This window comes from Varanus komodoensis, unplaced genomic scaffold, assembly GCF_004798865.1.
Source record: "Varanus komodoensis strain SLA01 unplaced genomic scaffold, ASM479886v1 scaffold26, whole genome shotgun sequence".
Classification (NCBI taxonomy): Eukaryota; Metazoa; Chordata; class Lepidosauria; order Squamata; family Varanidae; genus Varanus; species Varanus komodoensis.
In genome coordinates this window covers 8,817,612-8,845,139 of record NW_025335684.1, presented here as the reverse complement: position 1 = coordinate 8,845,139, position 27,528 = coordinate 8,817,612, and the positions used below count along the sequence as shown (strand labels likewise).

Sequence of the window (27,528 nt, the reverse complement as noted above, 5' to 3'; positions counted from 1 at the left end):
AATCCAGGTTCGAGTCCCCGCTCAGCCATGGAGCCAACTGGGTGACTTTGGGCCAGTCACAGACTCTCAGCCCAACCTACCTCACAGGGTGGTTGTTGTGGGGATAAGATGGAAGAGGAGAATGATGTAAGCTGCCTTGAGCCCTTTGTAGGAAAAAAGGCAGGATATAAATCGGAAAATAAATAAATGAATAAATAAATAAATATGGTGCATGGCAGTAAGACTGAGAGATACGGCCATCCTTGTTCAGAGTTTTATTTTTCTTCCACGCTGCAGGGAAACAAAGACAACTGACCCAGCCGAGTGGGTTCATAAGCTGATGCGATGAGGACCTTGTCGAAATGCTTCCAGAATCTGCAGTCATCTTGCAGGTTTTTTCTCCAAGCCAAGAGATGCTTGGTCTCTCCGATCACTTCACACTACGAAGCTATAAACCGGGGTGAACAAGAAGTGCCTGAGTACTTTAATTTTGCATGTGATGTTATGGATAAGTGGACGCAAGTAGAAAAGGTAAGATCTCTATTGCTTTGGGGAGAAGTTTGCAGTTGGAGGCCAAAGAGGATTAAAGGGTGTTTTGGTGGTCCGCTTTATAAGTCTTTTAGCTATCAGAAGGGGATATAGAATTCATTCACACTGACCATGTGTTTAACTTCCAAAAAGCAGGAAGATAATTGGAAAGAATGTGTGCATCAGTAAATACTAAAGCCTGCTCCAATACAGTGTTTATCTGTATTATAACCTCCCCACAAACAGAGCCAAACAGAGCCTACACCTCCAGCAGTTAGCCAACTTAGAGTGTAGTTCTACAGTCGCACCTTCAATGTGTGTGACTCTTCAGACTCAGATACTTACACACATCCTGTACCACCAGGCCTTCTGCTCTGATTTTTATCAAGACGGCTGTTTTCTAGACAAAGTTCCAGGGAAAGGGAGAGGGAGAGGGAGAGGTCGGGAAGGAGGTTGGTGTGCTGGTAGGAATACACTTTGCTCCCAGGCTCATCTCCTCCTCACCCCACCCCAGAACAACCCTTTTCTCCCCTCGGATGTGCACTCCCGACCTCAGAGGAAGCAGCTGCCATAGTTCTTTGCACATTGGCTGCAAGGGAGGCAGCGCACAGGCTTAGCCTTTGGAGCCCCAGCGCCAAGATCACCGGATCCAGGAGCCTAGACCCTGAACAATCCTTTGGCCCCCCCAGGCAATATAAGGAGGCCATAGGAGTGCCTCTTAAACCCTTAGTGAAGGGGCATTGTAGTGTCGAATGCAAATGATTTTAACAAATGCTGCTGCCCCCTCGATTTCCTATTGACTATGATTCCCTCGCACGTTTCAGGGAAGATTTTGTCATCGGCAGTGCAAGAAAGGTTTGGTCGAGTCTGTGGATCCTTAACCTACTCCCTGCCTAATTTTAACTTCTTGAGTTATCTGGTAGGATGGAAAGAAGCCTCGGAACCCAGCCTTCTGGTGGGTAAACAATCAGAGGGAAGAGGTGAAATGGAGCTTTGAGGAATTGGGAGTCTTGTCCCGAAAAGCTGCCAATGTGCTCACTGGCCCATGCGGCTTGCAGAGAGGTGACCGGATCCTGATGGTGCTGCCCCGGATACCGGAGTGGTGGTTACTTCTTCTGGCTTGCATACGAACAGGTCAGTAAACATTACACAGAATAAATGCAATCCTCTTCTCCCACGGGGTGGGGGTGGGGATTAAAGTTTACCATTTTTAAAGGAAGTTTTTCTTTTTTTTTTTTTTTTGTCTCTTGCTCTGTGAAGCGTCCCAAACTTGGACAATCCCCAATCAGGTTCCTTGCTCACTCCATTCCCTGCTTGTTTTCTAGGCATCGTTTTTATCTCAGGAACGTCCCAGCTCACCGCTAAAGACATCTCCTACAGACTCCAGGCGTCCAAAGCCAAATGCATCGTGGTCAGTGATCAGTTGGCTGGTGCAGTGGACTCTCTCGCGTCTGAAAGCAAGTTTCTGCAAACCAAATTAAATGTGTCTGATAGCCCCAGAGATGGCTGGCTGTCATTCAAGGACCTACTCAGGTAGGTATTCCTCTAGGCTGTGCATTCAGCAAGGTACAAGCAAGAGCAGTCCATTTTTGACTGCCATTGTCTCTGCAATCCTTTGTGGGCGGCCAGTAGGTGATTCAGCGGCGGCCCCTTTAACAGGGTGATGCATACTAGTTCAAAAGTCTGGGTGTCAGACAGAGGATGGCTGGATTTCCTCCAAGGGTTGCTGAAGCTGGATTCCAGCCACTGGGATTCCATTCCTGAAAAGAAAACCGTATGTGAAAGGCAAGAAGGATTGTATGTTCATGCCATATAATATGATTGTTTTTCAGAGCAGCACCTCCTGATTATGACTGCGTTAAGACAAAAAGCCAAGAGCCAATGGCCATCTACTTTACCAGTGGGAGCACAGGACCCCCCAAGATGCTGGTACAGTCCCACTGCAGTTACGGCATCGGATTTGCATCCAGTGGCAGGTAATGCCTGTCGGGTGCCTTCAAACTGCGATCCCTTCCATGGGCTTAGCTCACAAAGGGCCCCAATAGGATCAGAAAGCATCATATCAACGATGAAGGCAGAAGGATGAGACCCTCAAGCTGAAGAATGGGGAATATATAGGGTTAACAAGTCAGCTTAGCAGTCACAGTGAACATTCAGGCTTGGGGAACCGAACCTCTTTCAGTCCAAGGAATAAATTTCGGAGAAGCTCTTTGCAGGCCATGTCCATTGGTAGATGGAGCTGAAGGTAAGGCATGGGGTCAAGGTATTCCAAACCCCAGTACACGTTCTTGTCACCAGTAAGTAACCTTAGTAGAGGCGGTTAAAATATATTGAATGGGGTGGGAGGACTGAGCAAAAGTCTGGACACTCCCACATGATGGGCATGCCAGGGGCTGGTGGCCATCCGTGGGGTAAACCTGACCCATCCATTTCAAGTTGGACGCCTCTGACTGAAGCAGTGAATCAGAGTGTCTGCTGGTCATGTAGAGATGGGGGCAAGGAGAGGAGGGCAGTCCCACTGCCGGCCCACCCTCTGTGCATCCTCATCCCACGCAGTGGTGATAATCTGCCTGGGGCCTCCGCCACTGCCCAGCTCCTGGAGGGCTGCTTGCATGTGTCAGGGCCCAGGGGTACGGACAGTCAAAGCACCAGCACCCAGACGCTCGGTGTGCTATACAGGTCTATTCAAATGCTGGTCAGACAGTCCAGGGGTCGAGGCGGGTCACCGAAGGGCAAGGTAGGCCAGTTCAAATAATGAAGAGTGGTCAAAAGCCAGGGGGACTAGCCGAGGAGAAGCGGTACTGGGAGCAGAGAGGAGTAGGAGAAGACAGGAAAGCCAGACAGGGGCTCCAGATGCAGGTTCTAGAAGGCACAGGGAGTTTCAACCACACCAAAGACCTTTGTTGCTGAGGCAGCATCTGGAGGGAAGAGCTGGTTCCTATACAGCTCTTTCCCCAGGGCTCCCAGGTGGTGCTGGTAACAGCCCAGGTGGTTGCAGTCGGCCGTGGACCTGCAAAGACCAAGGCGACTGTTCTGGTTTCTGGCCAGCAGATGGAGCCCTGATGCTGCCTCAGAACCTCGCAGCATGAAGCAGTGGCCACAGGGTGAAGAGGACATCTTTGCACACAACCATGTCTGGGTGGGATGGTGGAAAAGGACCAGCTGCTTCCACAAGCCATGAACTGCTGTGCAATCAAGGGTAAAAAAGCACTTGATTCTTCAGCACGAATCCTGGATCTGAAAGGCAAGAAGGAAACACCAAAGTTTCTCCTTCTCTGTCTCCATCTCCGTCTCCTTCTCCTTCTCTGTCTCCTTCTCCTCCTTCTCCTCCTCCTCCTCCTCTTCCTCCTTCATCCCCATCTATTTCTTCTCCTTCTCCTGTTTTACTGAGTGATCCATTTCCCCTGCTTTACTTCTCAGTCAACTTTCACTGTGCCCTCTAAATTGGACGCGCTTTGCATTGGCTGAGTCATCCTGTAACTTCCCAGGCTCCTGCGGCCTTCAGTCAGCCATTAACTGCAGGCATCTTATTTCCCAACGAATAGGCACTGGATGGACCTGAGCCCTTTGGCCGTATTCTGGAATACATCAGACACAGGATGGATTAAGGCAGTCTGGAGCAGTGTGTTTGCACCGTGGATCACTGGATCATGTGTCTTTGTACATCACCTACCTCAATTTGATCCCACAGTGATACTAAACGTAAGAATTACACCCACTGCTTTCCATCGACGGGCCAGGCCATAGCATAGGGGTAAAGCATCCGCGCTGCAAGCAAAGGTCTCCGGTTCAGCCCCTGGTTTCTCTAGAAGGAGTCGCTGCCAGCCAGTGCAGATCAGGGGTGAGGAACTGCTTAGGGGTGGGTGGCCAAATTTGTCCGGTACATGTCCCCTGGGGACGAGATGGCACAGTGTGGGGAGCCACATCCAGGGAGACTGGTGACTCCAGTTCATTCGTTCTCCTGATCCATTGTAGCTTTTGACCTAAATTTTATTGGAGCTACCCAGGGTGCTGAACTGCACTTCAAAAAAAGGTCAAACACCATGCTTAGCTTCAATGAAGCTCAAAATAAAACCTGCAATGGATCAGGAGTCCCATGGACATACAAGTCACGAGGCTCCCCTGGGCCTTTGTTGGTGCCTAGCCTCACAGGGTTGTTGTGAGAACGAATGGAGAGGAGAGCCCTGTAAGCCACTTTAGGCTCCTTGCAAGAGGACACCAGGTGGGGTATTTATTTATTATTTATTTATTATTTTGATTTATATCCTGCCTTTTTCCTACAAAGGGCTCAAGGTATAAAGGGCATAAATATAATGTGATGAATAAAAAGAACTTGATGTCATTTTGACACCAGCTGCAGAATCCCCGTCTCCAAGTTTTTAAATCCTCCATCTATTGTGTTATCCTGCCACATGTTTAATGTCTGCTGGTTGTTTTTTATTTTATTTATTTATTTATTTCCCGATTTATGTCCTGCCTTTTTCCTACAAAGGGCTCAAGGCAGCTTACATCATTCTCTTCCTCCGTCTTATCCCCACAACAACAACCCTGTGAGGTGGGTTGGGCTGAGAGTCTGTGACTGGCCCAAAGTCACCCAGTTGGCTCCATGGCTGAGCGGGGACTTGAACCCAGGTCGTCTGAGTCCCAGTCCCGTGCTCTTAACCACCACACCACCCTGGCAGTTTTTCTAGTACTGCTTTGCTATATCACAGGACTCCCCCAAAATGCTGATGAAATGAAAGAAAGCTGGTTAACAGGGCAATGCAATGAGAAGGCCCATTGAACTCCAAGTGGATGCATGCGGTATTGAAAAGCTTCATGGCAGAAAGAGCGCCCAGTGCAATATATGACTCATGCGATTAACGCAGCCCTGTATACCTTGTGCTGCCGATTACTGTTTCCCAGGCTGTGTTCATGATTACACTTTCATCTTGTCTCTCTCTAGACTCTTGCAAACTACCCAATTACCACTTTCTGTACAGCACCTACTGCATACCGGATGTTGGTGCAACATGATCTTACCAGGTACATTTTCAGCATATAACTGGACGTGTGAATGCAAGAGAGCAACTGGTACAAGAACTGACGGACAGTGACATTTTCCTACAGGCAGCCCCTTCTGGAACTCCCATTTTAGTAGAATCCTACTGTTCTCTGATCCTGGTAAATTACTGCCTGTATTTTGGTCCCCTGGGTCTTATCGAGATCAGCATCCTGTATCCCACAGGGACCAGCTGGATGGCTCCAGGAAGCTTTGACCACAGAGCCGGGCACTCCATTCATTTTGGCTGTCGAATTGTATTTTGAACGGTTAGCATCCTTTTCGAAGGGGGTTGGGAACCTCTGTCGGGCTGAATTCAATTTCAGGGACACTCTTGCAGAATGCATTCCAGGGCTGGGTGGGGACAAAAGCACAGGGGGTGCAACTAACTATCCCCCTGATATTAATATGCTTTGAGAATTGAGGCCTTTGAATTGGGGTGCTGGCGGAGACTCCTGCGAGTCCCTTGGGCAGCAAGGCAATCAAACCAGTCAGTCCTTGAGATCAACCCTGACTGCTCTTTAGAAGGCCAGATCCTGAAGATGAAACTCAAATACTTTGGCCACCTAATGAGAAGAAAGGACTTACTTGAGAAGATCCTGATGCTGGGAACGATTGAAGGCAAAAGAAGACAGGGACGGCAGAGGATGAGGTGGCTGGATGGAGACACTGAAGCAGTGGGCATGAGCTTAGGTGGACTCTGGTGATGGTGGAGGACAGGAAGGCCTGGAGGAATGTTGTCCATGAGGTCGTGATGGGTTGGACATGACTTCGCAACTAACAACAACAAAGCTTAAAGCTCTTATTGCCAGTGACTACGCCTTTCAAGTTTTCAGAATGGAGACAAAAACAACAGTGCAAAAGCTCAGAAATACGATCAGTTCAGGGAAGGACTGGAGAGGATGAGGGCTGGGCATCTGGGTGGTGGAGACATGGGGAGTTGTAACTGGCCCCCAGCTGTTCTGGTTTGACCCACACTAACTGCTGAGTAACAAGTCCAGGAAATCTATCAAGCCCTTTCCTTGCCTTTTTTTTTTTCTTAATCAAGCTACAAATTCATGAGTTTGAAGCACTGCCTGACTGGAGGAGAGCCACTCAATCCAGAAGTGATGGAAAAGTGGAAAAGCCAAACAGGGCTGGATATCTATGAAGGATACGGACAAACCGAAACAGTACGTCTTTCTAATTCAATGACTGGGCCGGGTAACAAGCCCTCCCTCCAATCACTGTGAAAATCTAGTTTTTGAAGACAGTTGCCTATGCATTTAATACATGCATGCTATTTAGTTTATGCATACATTATACATGCATGCATAGCAGGTTAGTTCAGGGGTGGCTGATGGGCAAGTTCCATTTCAGAACTAAGTACTAGACTGGGTTCAACATACTGCTTTGTACATGCTCAGAGTTTCACTCAGGCTGCTTGTGCTTCTGGAAAACACTTTGGTGAATCAAGAACTTTTTGCAAAGAAAGGTCTGTGGTTTTAAAGTGGGAAGGGAGGAAACAGCTCACAGCAGCAACCAACCCAAACCTCTTCTTCTCTTCCAGGTAACAATATGCTCTAACTTGAAAGGAATGAGCATTAAACCAGGATCAATGGGAAAGGCTTCCCCACCATACGATGTCCAGGTATAAGGACCCATTTAAGTTTACCAGATGGGTGTCTATCTGACAGTGGGCAGAATATTGTGCAACATTCTCTGGAAGTGATCGGCCACTGGCACAATGCCGTGATGATGGACAGAGAAGACCAAACAGGAGATGGACGAAATCCCTAAGCGAGTTGCAGCCTTGAGCTTGGAAACACTGGATGCTGCTGCCGTGGAGACGGCGTTTTGGAGGGCTTTCATTCACAGGGTGGCCATAAGTCACAGGCGACTTGAGGGCGTGAAATACTCACACAGGCTGAGGAAGGTTGCCACAGACCTTAGCAGGGTCCAGCAGGTGCTGGCGATGGAAGTGTGAGGGTCAGATGCCCTGGCTTGGCTCCTTGGCCTCTAGTCTGACGTGCCACAGCCTGAGTCCAAGTTCCTGGCGAGTTTGCCCAGTGTTTGCATGCAGCTTGCCAGGAACCGAGTACCGCACAAGCAGCGTCCTTCTTCCACGTTGTTAAAGCCGCCTTCACTTGAACATTTGCAGCTTGGCTCACTTTCTAAGAGTGGGCTAAATATAAGAGGAAGTCTGTGAAATCTAGATGGACAGATTCTTCTGGACCTCACTGCAACATGAAAAGAGCCAGGAGGAGAATCGTAGTTGTGCTAGAAGGCACCTCTGAGGCCATGGAGTCCGACCCCCTGCTCCGCTTCCCATGCCACCACATTTCTCCACCCTCATAGTTCCACTCTGGTTTCCCTTTCTTGGGATGAGCCCACACTGTGATGCACAATGCAAAAGAACCTTATCTCTTTGTTCTTCCTTTCTTTCAAGCTGGGAACCCAGCCAGAGTTCAACATGCAGCCATAACCTGAGGGCTCTCAGGGTGTCTCTCATACCAAACATAACACAGCAGCTCAGATAATAAGCATAGATAAACATTCACAGCTAAAACCACAGTTGCACCATGCGACTGTAAATTGCAAATATAAAGTACAAACAGGAGGTTAAACAACTATATAAGCAACGATAAAACAATAAAACCAGCAGCGGAAAGCCAAACGAAACGTAATAGTCCTAAAAACAAATACTAAATTAAACGGTCTGGATTTGGCACTGAAAGCAAGATGGTGTGGGTTCCAGTCACACTTCTTTCGGGAGAGAATTCCAAAGGCGAGGTGTGATGGCAGAAAAGGCCCTTCTCCTCGCTAATTCCCCCCTCACCTCATTTGGGGGCGTTACAAAGGAAGGCCTCTGTTGATGAACTAAGCGATCTAGTGGGGACATATGGAGACAGGCCTTCCTTTAGCTATCCTGGTCCCAAGCCATTTATGGCTTTATATGTTAGCACAGCATTTGAATCGGGCCTGGGCAAGTAACAGGCACCAGTGCACTTGGTGAAAGACAGTCGTAATGTGCTCTCTAGAACCGGTCCTTGTTAATAACGGTGCTGCTGCATTTTTTAAGTTTATTTTTATTTCTTTAAAACATTTATATCCCATCCTTTGCAACAAGCCTCAGGACGGCTTGCAAAGATTAAAAGGTTACAAAAGGTTTTGGATTAATTGAAGTGCCCAGACCATCTTCCAAGATGAGTTGATGCTGTACGTGCAAATTTAGAATCCCCACTGAACCGCTGAAGCATCTGTGCATTTCTTCTTGCTTTTGTTTCTCCAGATTGTAGATGACCAGGGCAATATTCTGCCTCCTGGGGAAGAAGGGCTTGTTGCAATCAGGGTCAAGCCAAAACGGCCATTTTGCCTTTTCTCGGAATATATTGTAAGCATTCTTCTCTGTGAGTACTTCTAAAAGTAAGGTTCGCATGTTCCCCAGCCGTTTCACGTTGCGGTAATTTTGGTGGCACAAACTGGAGTTTGATCCGGTTTGGGACTTCTACTGGGAAAGGGCTTGTTTCGTCTCAAGTGCGTGCGGACAACAGACAGGAAACCTCTGCTTTAATTCCTCATTCAGTCCCAAGATTCACAGCTTCACTTTTTGGAAAACAGGGTCCGTGTCAGAGGTAGGGACTCGGCGTGGCCCATGCTTCTGCGGGACCTCCTACCGGCTCCAGGTGCCCCCCCTGCCTTGTCGCCCATTCACCTGCCCTCCCTCTCAAAACAAGCTAACAGGAACAGGGAGAAGCAGTGGAGCAGTGGCCTGTACCTGGATCGGGTACAGGTGGGGAATACAAGCAAAAGTCCATGGAGGTGGCTGAGAGGAAGAGGTGGTCCCACTCAAAACAGGAGGACAAAGACTGGCACCTCTCTCGCACATACACACCTGAAGCCAGCACTGTTTCTAAGCACCAATTTGCCTTACCTGTTTATCTTGAAGAAAGGTTGCTGCTGCTGCTGATGGCAATGATGATAGATTTATATCCCACCTTTCTTCCCATTGCAAGGAACCCAAAGTAGCTTACAAGTCTCTCTTCCTTTTTACTTTATCCTCACAATGGCAACCTTGTATGTGGGTTAAGGTGGTGCCTGGCCAAACTGAGTTGCATTGGCAGGTGAAGACTAGGACCTGGATCCCCACAAGCCCAGTCTGGTACTCTCAATCCTACACCACACTGGTCCCCACACCAGTTAGTAAAACGGGTGGATCTCCAGGCACCAGTTAAGTGCTGTGGAATCCTCTTTTGTTGCTGCCAGGATAACCCAGAGAAAACAGCTGCCACTGAGCGTGGGGAGTTTTATATCACTGGAGACAGAGCGACCAGAGACGAAGAAGGCTACTTCTGGTTTGTGGGAAGGTCGGATGACATCATCAATTCTGCCGGGTAGGTTGAATCCGGCATGGCTGCTTCCTCGTTGGCTTGCTCTGCTCTCAGCCAGGAAAGAAGCAGGAATAACGGTGCTGCTTCCTAGGTACCGCATTGGCCCCTTCGAAGTGGAAAGCGCCTTGATTGAACACCCAGCAGTACAAGAAGCTGCGGTGGTCAGCAGCCCGGATCCCATCAGAGGAGAGGTAATACAGACCCCCTCAGAGGTGCAAAGGGACACCGTGGAAAGGGAATGTGTGGCATATATTGTTCGGCAAAGATTTGCCTGGCCAGGGGGTTGAGGACTGGGAAATGCAGTGGGAGTGGAAAGGAGTATCCCAGAATGGGGCATGGAAGGCTGCTCCAAACCCTGGACCGGCATTCCCACATATTTTACCGCAGGCCTCGCCTGTCTTGGCTAGTGAGGGTAAGTATACCAGTGAGCCAAGAATGCTCTTACACTGCAGCCCAACTTTTTCCCAAGTCTTTAATGCATGTAATTGTCCTTATTTAGGTGGTGAAAGCTTTTGTCATCTTGTCCCCCACCTTCTTAGCACACGATGCAGAAAAATTAACCAGGGAACTGCAGGATCACGTGAAAAAGGTCACTGCCCCCTACAAATACCCCAGAAAGGCAAGTACCTTCAGTGTATGGGCGGGAAAATTGTAGTATATGAGTATAAAGGGTCAATGTTGGGAAATTAAGGTATTAACTGGGCTTAGAGCACACTCTGGAGTAGATTAAGACAGAAATCCCGTAACCGTTGAATGCCGTGCTGTCTGGGGATGCCACAAGTCCTATAATTTTTGCTGTCTTTGCATCATGCAGACGATTGCATCCTTACTCAACTAAGTAGATCCATTGGAATCATCTCCTGTACCTATTGGGCGAATACAGTATGTGTGCCAAGGTACACACCAGTTAATAAGGGTGATCCAAGAGGTTTTTCTCCTACTACTGGTCCTCAAAGTCAGAGGATTTGTGGCAATATTTTATATCTGATCAGCTTTCTTCAGCCTGGATCATTTTGCTCCCAAGTCCATCTGGGCGGTGGGTTGAATATCTGCGCTGAATATCTCCAAGGTGGGCAGCTTTGCCCCTGATCAAATGCACAGCCCCGCTGGTTTGTATGAGATATCACTTTCCCCCCATGCTATTTTTGGCAATAATTAATTTAAATTATTTCTTGAATTTATATCCCACCTTTTTTCCTATCAAGGAACTCGAGGCAGTTTACTTAATTCTCCTCCCTCTCTCAATCGTAACTTCACGACAACCCTGTGAGGTAGGTTGGGCTGAGAGTTTGTGGCTGGCCCAAAGTCACCCAGCTGGCTCCCTGACTGAATAAGGACTAGAACCCAGACTGAGGTTCTAGAGAGGACTAGAACCCTGAGTCTCATTCCACACTCAACCACTATGCCAAACTGGCTCTCCATAAGAATCCATTAACCCGACAATTTCATTAATGTTAATAAAACTTTTCTCATGTGTACCAACTGACACAAGGCTTCAGAAGGTGAAAGACAATCTTTTGCTTTCCCAACACAGATTGAGTTTGTCAACGAGCTGCCAAAGACATTTGCTGGAAAAATTCAAAGGAATGTATTAAGAAATCGAGAATGGAGGAAAGCCTAGATGGAGTCAAACACTTGCCAAAGAAGTTCGTGTCCTGACCAGCTGCTTCGATGGAGAACTTCCCCTTCTTGTTTCTTTTCTACACCGATGGTGTCATTCCGATATCCCAAGCATTGACACAACACCAAACTCTGTAAAACAAACTTAAAATCTGGAATCCGCATGGCAGACGTGGTGGCAAGAGAGGGCCCTCTAGCGCAGCAGCCCAAATATTTCCGTTGGAGGCAGGAATCTCTGGGAAGCGCTGTGCTCCCCCAGCCCGCTGTCCGCTCGCGTTTGCTGAAATGCAGGCACGAGGGCTGTGGCTTTGGCCTCCCCTCCTGCTGCCCTGTGCGTAAAGCCCTTTTCAGAAGACATGGGGTCACGTAAGGACACCTAGAGAGATGTATATTATATACAGCACCCAACCTCCATGGGAATGGGACGGTTTACAACACTTTAAATAAACGCGCAAGTATCGGCCGTTGTGCTTGTTCTTCGGTTTCGGTTTTGGTTAACCCCGCGCCTGAGCGCTGCATCCTTTCAGTCGCTAGCATCACCCCGCTCCCCGGCCCCTTAAAAAGGGGGCTTGCTGCTTCTGGATAGGTCGCGGCCGCGGCCACGCCGCTGGGAGGCGAGGCTGGCGCGCCGGGCGCCCGTCCCGCGGGGCGCGTCCCAGGCCAAGCAGGACGTGCCCCGGGCCGCGGACGTGCCCGGCCCGCCACCGCCCTGCGCTCCTGCGCGCCGCGCTCGCCGGCCGCGGAAAGCAAAAGTGAGTGGGCGGGCGGCCGGGAAGGCGGCGCTGGGCGTTGCTCTCCGGCGGCGCCGGCGGGACGCGGAAGGGAGAGCCGAGCGGGCCAGCGCGTCGGGACGGGACGGGGACGGACGGGACGGCGCCGCTGGCCGGGGCGCGCTGGCCGGAGACTGCTGCCCGGGGGCCGCCGCCGCCGCCGCGCTCGGGACCGCCCCGCAAGCGAACGGGAAGGTCTGTCCTTTCGGCCCCCTTCCTACGCGCGCCCTCCCCAGACCCATGCGCCAGCAACGGGCGGGTGGTACAGTCCTGGCAACGTTTGCTGCTTACCGACGTCCTGCTATATTTGGTGGGGCAGGGCCTCCCGCGGAGATGGCCGCTTCGGCGTCTCTCCAGTCGCCTAAGTATCGTAGAATCATAGACTCACCGAATAGCAGCGTTGGAGGGGGCCAAGAAGGCCACCGGGCCCAACCCCCTGATGTGGCAGGATCCCAATTTACACCAATTTGTGCGGTTTCTTCTTGAATGTCTCCAGTGCGGGAGAGCCCACGGCCGCTCCGGGCAAGTGGTTCCTCTGCCGTATTGCTGTGACAGCGAGGAAGCTTTTCCTGATCTCTTGCCTGGACCTGGGTGGTCGCAACTTGACTTGATTATTCCGTGTCCTGCACGCTGGGATTGGCAAGAAGAGATCTTGACCTCCCTCTTTGGGACAGCCTTTGAGGGACTTCTAGAGGGATACTGTGTCCCCCTCACTCTTCTCAAGGCTGAACATGCCCAGTTCTCTCAGTCTCTCCTCACAGGGCTGTGTTTCGAAACCATGGATCATTTTTGTTGTCCTCCTCTGGACCCTTTCTCATTTTTCTGTGTCAGAAAAATTTGCCTCTGTGTGTCTTTTCGAAACCTGCAGCTGCCGTTTCTCTTAACTTTTTGGAAAGTTGGCTGCCCCCCTACCCATGCCCTGCTCACTTCTCTTTGCACGCAAACTGGGCCTTGCACAATCCTAGAGGCTGAGAATTGTGGGAATTGCAGTGCAGCGCATTTGAAGGGTACTTGGTTGCAGGATACTGCCCTGAGCCAGTTCGAACATTAGACTTCATTAGGTTTCCTCCAAGGAACCTAAGGGAGAGTATGCAATCCTCTTCTTGCCCACTGTGTCCTCACAACAACCCTGACAGGTAGCGGAAGCCGAAAGTCAGTGTCTGGCCCCAAATGAACTTCTTGGCTGAGTAAGGACTAGAACCTGGCCTTCCCGAGACCCCGTCTGACACTCTCGGCATTAACACCACACACCTTCTGGGTGTGTCGATCTGCTCCAGAAAAGATTTCAGTCCGAACGTTCAAAGTTCAGCCCGATGTGGAGTGGAGGAATCAGGCTGGCTCAGAAAAGATTTCAGTCCGAACGTTAAAAGTTCAGCCCGATGTGGAGTGGAGGAATCAGGCTGGCTCAGAAAAGATTTCAGTCCGAACGTTCAAAGTTCAGCCCGATGTGGAGTGGAGGAATCAGACTGGCTCAGAAACTGCTAGTTTGTTCTTCTTGAAGTTGTGGGTACAAGGACTTCTAATCTCGAGTTCCTTGAATTGAGGTTGCACAGAGAGCAATGCATGGTGAAATGCTAGCCATGCATTACACAGAAAGACATGAATAACTACAGAAGTTGTCCAGAGCTGGAGAGAACTGGAGAGAATATAAAACTGTATGAATAAAGCAGGCCCAGATGTTCCAGACTCCAGCTTCCTTTGGCGCCAGCCAACATGGATGATGCTCAGAGCTAATAGGACTTTGTAGGAAAAAATGTCTGAAGGACACCCAGCTTTTCTTCCTTCAGATGAATGCTTGGGAGATGGTGAAAGCTTATGGCACTAAAGCTTTGCAGGTCTTTAAGGACATGGATCCCTGATCCTACTTTGACATGGTTTGGGGAGGCCATGGGATTATTTGACACTGGATCCAGTAGAAGCTCCTAGGTGCTCCTACTGGATCTGGCCCTTGGTGTATGTCCATGCCTGCAACTTACGAAAAGACAGACTGCAACACAAATAAAATGCATTCGTGTTGCATCAGGGACATTTGAGGGAAACCAATGACTTGGTATGCCTGAGAGCCGGCAAGTTAAGTTTCATCAGGTATCCCTTCACATGTTCACCAAGTTTTCAGAGTTGCCTGCTTAAAAATGTCGTTGCAGGGAGACGAAGCAGGTTGACTCTGTGCAGGTGTGTGGATGAGCGGGCGTCCAGATGGCCTTGTTCAAATGCTTCTGGACCTGGCAGCCCCCTCGCCTGCTCTTCCGTCAAGTGAAGAGACACCTCGCCTCTCCCATCCCCGCACACTATGAAGCCATCATCAGGGGAGAGCAGGAAGTGCCGGAGTATTTCAATTTTGCAAGTGACGTGGTGGATAAATGGGGGCAAGTGGAAAAGGTGAGGTTTCTATCATTTGGAGAGAAGGTCCATAGCCAGTCGAAAATTGAGAGGTCAGTGATGTGGCCTGCTTTAGCGCAGGGGTGTTGAGCCTTACTCAGAGGGCCGGATTCCATTGCAGGGAAATTCTCTGGGGCTGCATCCCAATGGTGGGACAGGACTGGAGGCAATGATGGCAGGAAGGAAAGACAAAACATACCACACATTTCAGCTTAAAAGTTCCTACTGCCAGGAACTAAGCTCTTTGAGGGGCATGTAAACCTTTTAGAATGGAGATTGCTGTTGTCTAGTCACACAGTTGTGTCTGACTCTTTGCAACCCCATGGACTTCTTTCCTCCATGTGCTCCTGTCCTCCACCATCCCCTGGAGCCCACTCAGCCGCACACCCACCGCCCCGGTGACCCCATCCAGCCACCTCATCCTCTGCCGTCCCCTCCTTCTTTTGCCATCTATTGTTCCCAGCATCAGGCTCTTCTCCAGGGAGTCCTTCCTTTTCATTAGGTGGCCAAAGTATTTGGGCTTCAGCTTCAGTATCTGGCCTTCTAAAGAATACTCAGGGTTGATTTCCTTTAGGATTGACTGACTGGATTTCTTTACAGTCCAAAACCGACAGTCCATCAAAGACTGGCCAGGGGAAAGGAGTGTGGCATCCTGGGAAAACCCCACAGGGCAAGATGGGCACCATGCCCAGGGTGGAGTGATGGGAGTCATGAGCCTGTGGTTCTGATCCCCTGTTTTAGGGCTGCCTCAGGACATAGAGGGAAGGAACATGCCCATCACCAAGCTGCTTGAGGCCCACCTGGAGCCACCTTCCCATCCCACTGGCTGTCCTCCCATTTCCTTGTTGGCCACAAAATCACATTTGACTCAATGCAATGATGGATCATATGAGACTTTTGCCAATCATCTCCCGTCTTCCGTTAACTGCCTGAGTTTATCCGGTAGGGTGAACACAGACTCCCAGCCTTTTGGTGGGTGAACAATCAGAAGGAAGAGGTCAAATGGAGCTTTGAGGAATTGGGAGTCTTGTCCCGAAAAGCTGCCAATGTGCTCACTGGCCCATGCGGTTTGCAAAGAGGTGACCGGATCATGATGGTTCTCCCTCGGGTACCAGAGTGGTGGTTACTACTTCTGGCTTGTATACGAACAGGTTAGTGAACAATAGCAGGAGAAATACACAATAACCCAATTGTCAAGTTAAATGATTTTAAATAAGGCCTTTGGAGGAAGAGTTTAATATTTAAACTCATTGCATGGGGATATCAATCCTGGTCTTATATGCTTAAAGATTCCAGCAACCAAAAATGAAGATGCTACAGTTTCACCTTAAAGAAAAACTGATTTTGCAAGTTCCGCTCTTCTGAGCAAAGGGGTTACTTTGTGCATTTTTCTGCTCGAAATTGTTTTCCTGGCTGCATTTCTAGATGTGTGTTTACAATTAGAGAAGAGATCAGAATTCTTCCTCTTTGCTGTGTTTCTGCACAAAATTTCAGGTTCGAAAGATGTGTTTCGTTATTTAAGAAAGAAAGAATGGTATTTGAGTGTGGAGCACAGCTTGTATGAATCGGTTTAATTAATGTAAGCTGCCCCCAAAGAGAATAATACTGATATATCCTGAGAAAACCATGTGGTGATTCCCTCCTTCTGTTTACGAATGTGCTGCAAGCAAAGCACTGCCTTCTCCAAGAAAGGGGGTGCAAACATCACTCCAGGTGGCTAGAAGGGAAACTGCTGTCTTCTCCAATGATTTGGCAGCAGGCAAACAGTCCCCAACAACAATTGAAGGCACATAACGGAACATTGCTCTAAAAAGAAAAGACTTTGTGCTTGGGAAGTGGGTGCTCCTTGCTTTCATTCTCCTCTTAGCCTGGTTCCACAGTTCTACCAGCCCAGCTCAGTCGTTGTTTTTTTTATGTTGATTTATTGCATGAACTTCCATCTGTCCTCCTAGGATGTCATTGTTCTTTGCATTTGTATTGAGTCTTTATATCTCTACCTTGGTGTTCCTTCAAGGAGTCCAGGGTGGTGTTAACCTGATCCCCATTCTTCCCATTTTATCCTCACAATAACCCTGTGAAGTACTTAAGGCTGAGAGCCCAAAGCCACCCTGTGAGCCTCACGGTCAAGTAAAACCGAGAACCCAGATGTCCCAAGTCCCAGTCCAACCGCTGCACCACCGTGGCTCTCGGAGTTGGCCGAAGCTTTGCAGGTCATCCAGTCCAGGGTGGGAAATCCAGGCCAAGAGCACCCTCAGCTGATGGCTGTCCATGCCTAGCCTTTGCTTGGAAAGTTCATTCACATTCCCACCCGTCTATGTAACGGATTTCAGGGCCATAACTCTGCAGGCCTTGGCGTTTCAGATAAGAATCCCAGCCCTGTCTCTTCTTCCAGTTCTGATTCAGAATTTGTATTTTGGAAGAAGCAGGCCAAGTCCCTACACTTGCTAGTTTTATCCTTTCAACAAGGCTGTAAGACAGGATAGTCTGAGAAAGGGAGAGAGCAAAAACAACTTATTCCAGGTCACCCCTTGAGCTTCATAGCCGAGCAAGGATTCAAACTCAGGTTCCCCTGGCCCAGTGCCTGAACCTCTACGGAGGAAACTCTGTTTGCAGCCTCCTTGGACCAGGTCCTCTGCTCACTCCAATCCCTGCTTGTTTTCTAGGGATCGTTTTCATTCCAGGAACATCCCAACTAACCACTAAAGACATCTCCTACAGACTCCAGGGGTCCAAAGCCAAATGCATCGTGGTCAGCGACTTGCTGGCTCCCGCAGTGGAGTCTGCCATGGCAGAAAGCAAGTCTCTGCAGACCAAGCTGCTGGTGTCAGAGAGCAGCCGAGAGGGTTGGCTGAACTTCAAGGAGCTACTCCAGTAAGTATCGCCATGCCAGTGTGGGGAGAGCAGCGCAGAATCCTAGAGCCAGAGGGGACCTTGAGGGGCCTCTCATCCAGCCCGTTGGTTAGTACAGCCAGCTCTAGCTGAACACCTCCATGCCAGGAGCCCCCAGCACTTTGGAAGCTCCCGCTCTTCAGAAGCTCCTCTTTATGTTTAGCTGATTATTTAGAATGGGAGGAGAGTAGGCGAAAGTCAGGAAAGTGCCAAATGATTGGGGATTAGCCGTCAGTATGTGGAGGAATCCATATTGGGAGTGAGGACCCATCAGATTCCTGGTCTTGGACACTGGTCCAGATTCCCTAGACACTGGTCACTTTGCCGCAGTTCTGCGCCCAAGTTCCTGCAGCCAGTGCTTGTGGGGTGCTCTCCAGGAGCTGAGCCCCAACTTCTGTGCAAGCAGCACCCTTCTGCTGTCGCACACAGCAGCTGTTGGTGGTGCTGCACTGACAAAGAAGGTTCCCGGTTGTGCAGCCTTCATCCCACAGGTCTTCTGGAACTGTCCTCTCAAGCTCTGTCTCCAAGACCGGGCCAAGCATGAGAGCGAGGTCCACAAATTGAAGAGGGATGAATCCCACCATGTTTTGCCTAGTTAGTGCAAAGGCTGTGGCCATCTCCGGAACACTGGAAGGCTGGGCTTTGACCCCAAAAGAGCCAGATTTGGACCTGGGCCTCCGGTTCCCCACCCAGACCGAAACCCAAGCTGAAACAAAATACAGTGCACACCAACGTTGAGGAACCCGGCTGCTTGATGGCAATCCCCTGGATTTCCGCCAGTGCCCTCTTTTGCAGGATTCCAGGTGCCGGAAAATTGCCCAGAGTTCCATTCAGCACAATCATTGTGAAATGGAGGAAGTGTCGCACATCAGCTTCATACTATGCACTTGCTTTGTAGAGTTGCGCCCGTAGACCACGACTGTGTGAAGACCAAGAGCCAAGAGCCAATGGCCATCTACTTCACTAGTGGAACCTCCGGAAGTCCAAAAATGGTGGAACAATCCCAGTGCAGTTATGGCATCGGACTGACAGCTGCTGGCAGGTAATGTCTCCTGACTGCTCTCAGAATTTACGAGAGCGCCACAAGCCATGGGAACTTAGCAGCAGATCGGAATCGATGGGCACCATTGGTGAAACACGTGGAGAGGCCTACCCCGGCGCTAGAGACCAGTCAGTGCCAAGCAGTGCCCTGATACTTGTGTGCACAGGGTTCCACTCAGACCTTCCACTGAGCGAATGAAGAGTGGGGTGGGGAGCAAAGCGCAGGCTCACCCCCAGCCCTCTGTGTTCAGCGCAGGCAGTTGTGAAGGCCCAAACAGCCTCGGCTCCGCATGCAGTGGTGCCCCACCTCCTGCAGAACTGGCTGTTTGACGCAGCTGCACTTCACTGAATGAGATGTGTTGGACTTCACCTGCAAAGCAACATTGGGCAGGTCCTTGAAATGGCCCCGGCCTGCATGTAGGAGCTCCTTCCATAAGCCATGAACTGCTGGGCAATCAGAGGCGAAGTAGCACAAAATGCCGAGGCTCCTAGCTTTAATCCTGAATCTGCCAGCTGGGCAAGAAGCACTGAAAGAAGCCCAGAGTATTTTACGGTGTGATCCTTTTCTCCTGTATGGACTTTACACTTCTTGGCCATCTCTCATGATACCCTCTAAATTGGACTAGCAGCACCTTTGAGAGTCAACTTTTAACTCATTTTCCAGATCCCATTCCCCTGAGTCAGCAATCGGCTACAGCTGTTTTCCTTTCCACTGAACAGGCGCTGCATGAATCTGAACACTTCTTCTGTATTCTGGAATACGTCGGACACCGGATGGATCAAGACAGCTTGGAGCTGTGCGTTTGCTCCGTGGATGCATGGATCGTGCGTCTTCGTACATCACCTGCCGCAATTCGACCCCGCAGTCGTACTGAATGTAAGAATAGCCGCTCGTGTGCTATGTAAAGACCCCTTTTTACGGGGAGAGGCATGGCTTGGAGATAGAATGCCTACTCGGCATGCACATGGCCCCTTGCTTGATGTCCACAAGTACGGCTGAGAAAGACCCCTGGCTGGAAACCTGGAGACCTGCTGCCGGTGAGCGTAGGACCTCCCTCAGCCCAAGGGCCAATTTCAACTTTGGAGAAGCCCTTGGGGGCTTCATTCCAGTGGTGAGCAGGGCTGAGCCTGAAGGCAAAAGAGCTGAACTGAAATACAAACAAGTATCAGCCTATTTTAGTTTTGTGCTCTTTCTGCCAGCACCAAAGCCTTGGAAGAGATACTTTGGCCTTTTAGAAAAGGGAGGAAAAAACCAAGCAAAACTGGGAACATGACCAAAAAGTCATGGAAAAGAGATAAGCGTGTGCCTTCTGGGAATCTTGATGAAATAAATACAATGTGAGCTAGTTGGAACCTAAGTTCCAGTTCCAGATTCTGCAGCTTTCAGTGTCCTGCATCACATTGTAACTTGCAGATGAAAAGGTGAAATATACCGTGGCTTCTCAGGCTTATTTATAGACTAAGTTCAGGCAAACCTCATTATGACAGGGTTCAGACATGCCAACACTCAAGGGTTGAGTGTGGCTTGTCCCTGAGCCATAGGTTGTGCAACATGGGTTATTGTGCTGTCTGAATCCTGCCATACTAATAACCCATGGTAAACAATGCCTAAGGAGAACCTGTGGTATGTTACCAGGTTACAAACTGTGGGTTGTTTGCCATAGTTAACTCAGCTTGGCCCGGAGAACAAATAACCCATGTTTCAACAGCAACCCAAGTTTAACCACAACCCATACTCAACCCATAGTCAGCCCTTGCGTATTGGTTTTTCACACTGTCTGAACCCAGTCCTAATGAAGCTGGGTTCATGTGAGGCCCCTTAATTTAAAAAACAGGGTCCAGAAAACTGGTGCGATTCCAGCCAGTTTGTTTTAAGTAGAAAGAGCAGGGCAGTGTTATCTTTCTGTTTAAAAACACCTTACGGAGAAATACAGAAATACAATTCGAAAGACCAAGGGCCAGTAGAGCAGGAAATTCTCACACTGCCATATTCAAGTTCTAAAAGGAAACGTTTATCAACACTTAATTTGAACAGGCACTCAGGCGGGCAAGTCCCGTGTGCTGAAGCCACATCTGGCAATGGCGGAATGATTGCAATTTCATTTCTCCCATCCAGACTCTTGCGAGCTACCCCATCAACGTTTTCTGCACAGCTCCCACTGGATACCGTATGTTGGTTCAACATGATGTTGCCAGGTACTTTTTGCTATGTAACTAAAGCCATAAAAGAAAGCCAGGAATTGACATGGGGGTTGACAGGCAGTAAATTCCCAGAGGCATCTACTGGCTCTCTGCCCATCAACCAGCGAGTGAGAGCTGTGATGGGCAGGAGAGGAGGAGTGCAAGCAGATGGAGACCGTGGTGATCTGGAGGTCAGTCCCCTGAGGGAGGGGGCCCCCTGAGAGTGCCTTGCCAAAGCCTGCAGTGGCTACCCAGCTGCCTCCAGGGGGCATCTTCCGCCCATCCAGCCATTTCACACATTCTATCCATGCGGTTTCTGTTCTGAACTGCTGATATTCCATAGGGAAATCGGTGTTTCTCTAAGAGAAACTTTCCAGAAATTTTGTGCGGTTAAATATTTTGCTGCATCCCATCTTTGTACCTCCCTCCCTATGGAAATTCACCTGGCGCCATCTTTATTTTCCTTTCAGTGCCAAGCGAAAACATACTTTAGAAAATAGTTAACATTTAGCCCCTGAATGGTGTGGCCCTTTTTATATTGCTGGGATAGATGTTTTAATTCGTTAGTGTTTTGATAGGTTTCTAATGTGTTTTATTTTGTTTTAATATGTTTAATGTACTGTGAGCCACCTAGGAAGGCCTCACCAGTTATTGGCAGCCTATAAACACGTAGAAAGCAGGCAAGCCAGCAAGCTCGTGCTGTCCTGTGACGGTGCCACCCAAAGATAGCCGGCTGCCGGAGCTGCAGCACCAAAAGCACCCGCTTCTGCCCGCTGCCCCCTCTGCCCCTCCGGGCAGACCTCAGCTCCCGTTGCATCACACGCTCAAGCCAGCCTTGACTGTAGAGTGACATGAATCCAGTATCCAGCGGTTGCACTCAAGCAATCTAGTTGTGCAGGAAGGACGCGGCGGAGCGGCCGAGTGAGGAGCGGGGCCCCTCCGTGCTGCAGCTCCTACTCGCAGGGCAGCTGATCCCTGTTGTTTCTTTCCCAGCTACAAGTTCAAGTGCCTGGAGCACTGTGTGACTGGAGGGGAGCCCCTGAACCCTGAAGTGTTTGAGCAATGGAAGAAGCAATCAGGGCTGGAAATCCATGAAGGATACGGACAAACTGAAACGGTGTGACCTGCTACAGTTCTGCTGGATTGTGTTGGGCAGCACTTCCCATCTCTCTCTCTCTCAATATCTTATAAACGAAGCTGCAAACGAGCAAAGCATCTGGATAGATTTCAAGGGAGTCGAGACCACTGACCTGGTTTCTTTGCCCACCACAGAGACGTGGGGAAAAATTGCAGCTCAGTCGTAAAGTGGATGCTCTCAAGTCCCCATTTCAGTCCACAGTATCTCCAGGTTTGGCCTGTAGCCAGGGAGCTGCATCAGTGATACTGGACTGGGGGGACTTTTTAATTGCCCAAATAGGCAAAGCTGTGTGTCTGAAGCTTTCTCTCTTACAGGTAGCAATATGTACAAATGTAAAAGGAATGAAAATTAAACCAGGTTCAATGGGAAAGCCGTCTCCACCATATGATGTCCAGGTACCTCTGTCACCTCTGTTTGGTTTTATCCTGAAGATTAGCAAGATTAGAAGAATGTGGGACCTATATACTTCCTGGCAGTTACCTGCTTCTGGTGAAATGCCCATCATTATAATGGTCACCTTGTATATAGCAGAGGAGGGCAGACAGTAGCTCAGAATCTACAGGGGCATCACTGGATGGTTTGCAACAGATCATGAAAGGTGTTTCACGCTTCTTTTTTGTTTAAGAATAGCAGCACTGAAATGTTTCTTGACTACCACCAGTGTTTCTCCCCACCATTTTGTTGGCACAACAAAAGTTTTTGCTAACTGGGAATGGAATTACATGTGAAAAAAAATGTGATCACGGATTATCTTGCAACTGAGAGTCCTTGGGCTCAGCATGTATTCAGAGGCCGCATGTCCTTGCCCTACATATGTGGCTCTGCATCCTGCACAGAGTACTAGATCCTGGGGTTCTAGCTAAAGAATGAAGGTAGATCCATCTACCCTGAAGTCTGTTCATCCTTGAAGAAAGCCCTGTCGATTTCAGAAATCCCCCAAGCACATAAATGAGGGTTTCTTACCTCCACACAACTCAGTGGGAATCTTTCAGAACCAAGCCTTCTCTGTCTTTTCTTGGTCTAATATTCTCACTCTGGTTTCACTATCTGGCTGTGACGTCTAAGGACACTCACACTGTGAAGCTCTGTCTGGAATCCAGCTCTCTTGCACTTCCTTCCCAGACTTGGCTCAGGCGTAGGAAGCAAGTCCAGCGAGATCAAGCCCAAAGACACTCAGAAATGCCATTTGTGCTGAATTAGTCTTCTGCAGAGGATGCAAAAACGACAAGTGCACAAAAACTGAATGCGAGTCCCTGAGAGCTGAGCCAGTCTCCCAAGCTCCACACTGATTTTGAGGAAGACATTTAAATTGATACTGGCCATTTGCAACCACATCCGTAATTTTTGTTGTGGCTTTTTCTTTCGGCAGATTATAGATGACCAAGGTAATATACAGCCTCCAGGAGAAGAAGGTGACATTGCCATCCGAATCAAACCGAAGCGACCATTTTGTCTCTTCTCAAAATACGTTGTAAGCATTATTATAGGTTGAAATGTCCACTCTTTGCTTCATTTTGCACCCTCACTGGTAACATCACATTGAATTGGGCCCAGACTTCAATGGATTTCAATGGATAAAGTTTTGGACTTCGTAGAGTTTTTGCTCAGAGTTTGGGTGTCTGCTCTGAAACCATGGCATATGGTGTCTGAACATGGAACCCTGGCATTAAATCTTTACAAGCAAGGTCAGGGCCAGAGGTAGCCAATGTCGGGCTTTTGTCTCCCCTAACTCCTGGCTCTGCTCAACCTCTGCTACTTCACCTAACATGAGACAGAAGCCAAGGGGAGAAGCATTTTCTGTTGTCTTTCCTTCTTCCTTTGGGTCAAGATGTAGTTTGGGCACCAGTCGAGAAAGTACAAGCACTCAGGCTACAGGCTGCATGACCCCCCAGAAACCAGAACAGGACACCATTTGAAAATAAAATGGTCTTGTTGCTTGACCATGAAATGGGATAGAGCAGCAGATGTCAGGTAAATGTTGTGGAGTAACTTTTGTTTCCTGCCAGGATAACCCTGAGAAAACAGCAGCCAGTGAGCGTGGGGATTTTTATCTCACTGGAGACAGAGCGACCAGAGATGAAGAAGGCTACTTCTGGTTTGTGGGAAGATCGGATGACATCATCAATTCTGCCGGGTAGGTTGAATCCGGCATGGCTGCTTCCTCGTTGGCTTGCTCTGCTCTCAGCCAGGAAAGAAGCAGGAATAACGGTGCTGCTTCCTAGGTACCGCATTGGCCCCTTCGAAGTGGAAAGCGCCTTGATTGAACACCCAGCCGTAATGGAATCTGCTGTGGTCAGCAGCCCGGATCCCGTCAGAGGAGAGGTAATAATGGTGATCCAGCCATTCTGCGAGTCCCATTAGGCATGTGCAGGGACACCATCACGTGAGTTGTTCGCACTGGGAAAAGGGCGGTTCTGATTGAAATATCCCGTACGTCACATATTTGACAGTCGCTAGTGGCTTCATTCCACCGAAGCAAATTCCATTGTGCTGGTAGAAACCAGGTTCCGAACTCTGCACAACGAGAGAGTCCAGCTCGAGTTGTGCACGGCCTCACGCAAACACAACATGCTTTGCTGGTGCATTGTGCAACTGTGTGTCCCACGGGAAAATCAGATGGCCCTCCTCCAAATTTTGAACTTGCAGGCTGACGTGGTTGAATGCCACCCATTGAATTGCAGGGGCCTGTCTTACCAGAGAAAAGTATTCGGCAGATCTCCACCGGATTTTGATAGATCCATCCACTTTGTCGTGTGTCCACCATACTTTGAGTTCGGGAGACAACACTGTTGGATCCTGCCCACTGTGTCTGCCTTACCAGAGAGATTATAAAAGGAATACAGCAGAATTGACAGGCTTGGGGGAACTTCAAAGGTTGGGGAAGTACAAACCACCTTGATGAACACAAAAGCGTCTAAGCAGGGCATGGGGCACCTCCAGAACAGCTGACTGGGGATCAGTCATGCTCCCTACCCATGGAGGTGCTCCATGCCCTGCTTGGATGGCTTTGTGTTCAAGACGTTTTGTGCTTCTGCAAAATTTAGGTTCCCCCAAAGGGTAGGAGGGGGGAAACGGAAAACTGCATGGGATGCAGAGTAATAGAAAGAAGCACCCTGGAAAAGGGTATGGCTGGCTAGACCTGGAAAAGGAGCTCTTCATGCTGTCTTGTTGTGTTGCTGGTTCTACTTGTCTCAGCTAATAATATAAAACATATCAATATACCAAGAACCCAGCTGTGGTGAAACCTTTTCCTCTAAGTTATTCATGCATTTAATTCACATCATTTAGGTGGTGAAAGCTTTTGTCATCTTGTCTCCTGCCTTTGAATCTCATGACCCAGAAGAGTTAACCAGGGAACTCCAGGATCATGTGAAAACTGTGACAGCTCCCTATAAGTACCCTAGGAAGGCAAGTATCTACTGAGTAGGAACTGGGCTTACTTACTATGTAAGTACGAAGGGTTAAACTTGTGCCTCACAACCTACTGGATGGATGAAAAATGAGTCCCAGTATCTAAGTCAGTTGAGCTGCCCCGAGGCTTCAGCGAATGGGGTGGCATAGAAGTTCCCTAAGTGTGTGTGTGTGTGTGTGTGTGTGTGTGTGTTTCCCGACTCTGTTCTAAATCAAATGTGCAGCCGTACTTCCTCTAGTGCATAAGAGATGTTTCCTTACAAAGGTTCGATTTTTCTGTTGGCTGCAAGAAAAAATTAGGAAATGTTTAAATAGCACTGACATTGAGATTCCTATAAGCTAAATATGCATGAATGAATTGAAACAAGGCTTTGGAAGATGAGAGAAACTCTTTTTTTCACAACACAGGTAGAGTTTGTTCAAGAATTGCCCAAGACAGCTGCTGGAAAAATTCGAAGGAATGTATTAAGGAGCCGAGAATGGGGGAAAGCCTAGAATGAGTTGAACACTGGCAAAGGAAGTTATCTCCTGGCTATCTGCTGGAATGGAGTTTTCCCCTCTTGCTCAATTCCCTAATCTGTTGTTTACTTCAAGGAGAAAAATTCACATAGTCAAGCAGCTTGGATTGTGCTTACCTACCCCTTTGGGCCAGGTGCTTCCAAAATTCCCATCTCACTTTCTCCCTGATATAAGGACTATAGAATTATCTTGCTTGCAAAGTGGAATTTATGGAATTGATGCATCTACTTTTGTTACCTACCCAGAGAGCCTCAGCTATCGGGTAGTATAAAATGAAAGAAAGAAATAATTTCCCACTTTTTAAAATTCAGCAACAAAAACCCTGATGACTACAGTATTAACAACTTTACCACAATTACAACCTTAATGCTAATCTCCCACCATTTCTATTTACAGCTATGCATTAAGAAGCCAGTATGTATCAATACATATTAAAACAAGTAATTCATATTTTACTATTCTTGATGTAGCAAAAAAAAAAAAAAATCTATCCCAGTACTAGTAGATTGTACTGCTAATGCAATGGTAATTTCTTCCATTTTGATTGTAATAACTCCATATATCAATCATTGACCTAACCTCTCATTTCTATACATGTTTTTGGTAAACTGTGTATAATTTTAGACTGCCTTTTTATCCAGTCTAGCTTAGAATTCCAATCAAGTCACACCTTCAGAAATAAAGACAGCCATCCTTTCAAACAAGTTTTTCCTAAAGAAAATTATAATAATTTTGGTTTCAACATCCTTGACATGAGCAAAGGCATATCTGCCACCTCACGAAAGGTTTTTTTCAAGAGTTGCTTTGTCTTGTAGCTGCAAAGTGCCAATAAAGACCTGAATTGCAAAGAGGCTGTCTGGTGTTCTGGAGCTGGGGGGCGGAGCGCCCAGTGGTTCAGCTGAATGGGAGAGCTGTTTTGAACCTGAGTAGTGAAGTTAGAAAGTGCAAGCTGATAAGCAGTTCTAAACCACGGTACATCCATCAAATGCATAAATTCAGGACGATATGCAACGTACTAAAAGAAAAATTACAAGAAAACCAGCAGTAAAAACTGAAATCACATTAGGCAACCAGGCTGCTTGATTACACCGGTCTACAAGGAGAAAGTAGCTAAATTTTGCCAGAATTGGGTCACTAATAAAGGAAAATTAAGTCCTGAAAATTAAGTTCCAAGATACAGCTTCAGGTCAAAATTGCATCAAAATAATTCAAAATTACAAGGGTGATGTGCAATTATGCTCCATAACTTTTCTGCAAAATGTGATATAGCAATGAGAATGGTAATTTAGTTCACTCTGTGAAATTAGATGTGGTTTTGGAGGGGCTAAAGTTTGGGTCCGCTGACAGCGACGGCCCAGGATCCGCTGCATCCTGCTCACTGTCTTTATCATCATCTGAGTCTAGAGAGTAGGATTCTGGTGGATCTGGAATTGGCAAGTCCTCACGACTGGGTTCAGGACACAGTGTGGATGGAATGTTTGGATATTCCGCAGTCCACTTCTTCTTTCTTGAGATCCCTTTTGCAGCTGGGGGAACCATGCAAAAATAGCAGCCGCTACTATGCTTGGTGGGTTCCTCCACACCACTGGGACTGCGAAAGGCATGGACTTTTTCTTCTTGTTCAGCCAATGACGCAGATAAGTTGCACATGCAATGTGACAA

At 48.4% G+C, this 27,528-nt stretch overlaps 2 protein-coding genes across 3 annotated transcripts; both read left to right on the top strand.

Annotated features, from left to right (window-relative positions):
• The first annotated feature begins 324 nt into the window (after positions 1–324).
• On the top strand, positions 325–11,848 carry LOC123025160 (acyl-coenzyme A synthetase ACSM5, mitochondrial-like). The gene is made up of 13 exons (XM_044433671.1): positions 325–510; positions 1,431–1,641; positions 1,833–2,040; positions 2,340–2,483; positions 4,053–4,209; positions 5,453–5,532; positions 6,597–6,720; positions 7,098–7,178; positions 8,820–8,921; positions 9,794–9,921; positions 10,010–10,109; positions 10,418–10,537; positions 11,453–11,848. The coding sequence occupies exons 1-13, from the start codon at positions 325–327 to the stop codon at positions 11,537–11,539; spliced, it is 1,728 nt and encodes a 575-aa protein (XP_044289606.1). The 3' UTR covers positions 11,540–11,848.
• Positions 11,849–12,380: 532 nt separating this feature from the next.
• On the top strand, positions 12,381–26,714 carry LOC123025084 (acyl-coenzyme A synthetase ACSM5, mitochondrial-like). 2 transcript variants are annotated; one of them, XM_044433555.1, is made up of 14 exons: positions 12,381–12,503; positions 14,453–14,687; positions 15,634–15,838; positions 17,351–17,558; positions 18,475–18,618; positions 19,338–19,494; positions 20,734–20,813; positions 21,792–21,915; positions 22,251–22,331; positions 23,306–23,407; positions 23,943–24,070; positions 24,159–24,258; positions 25,225–25,344; positions 25,756–26,714. In XM_044433555.1, exons 2-14 carry the CDS (start codon positions 14,505–14,507, stop codon positions 25,840–25,842), a joined length of 1,719 nt encoding a protein of 572 aa, XP_044289490.1. In that variant the 5' UTR covers positions 12,381–12,503; positions 14,453–14,504; the 3' UTR covers positions 25,843–26,714. The 2 variants fall into 2 exon arrangements, with proteins under 2 accessions (XP_044289490.1, XP_044289491.1); XM_044433556.1 differs by lacking the exons at positions 12,381–12,503; positions 15,634–15,838 and having other exon boundaries at positions 14,546–14,687.
• The last annotated feature ends 814 nt before the right edge of the window (positions 26,715–27,528 follow it).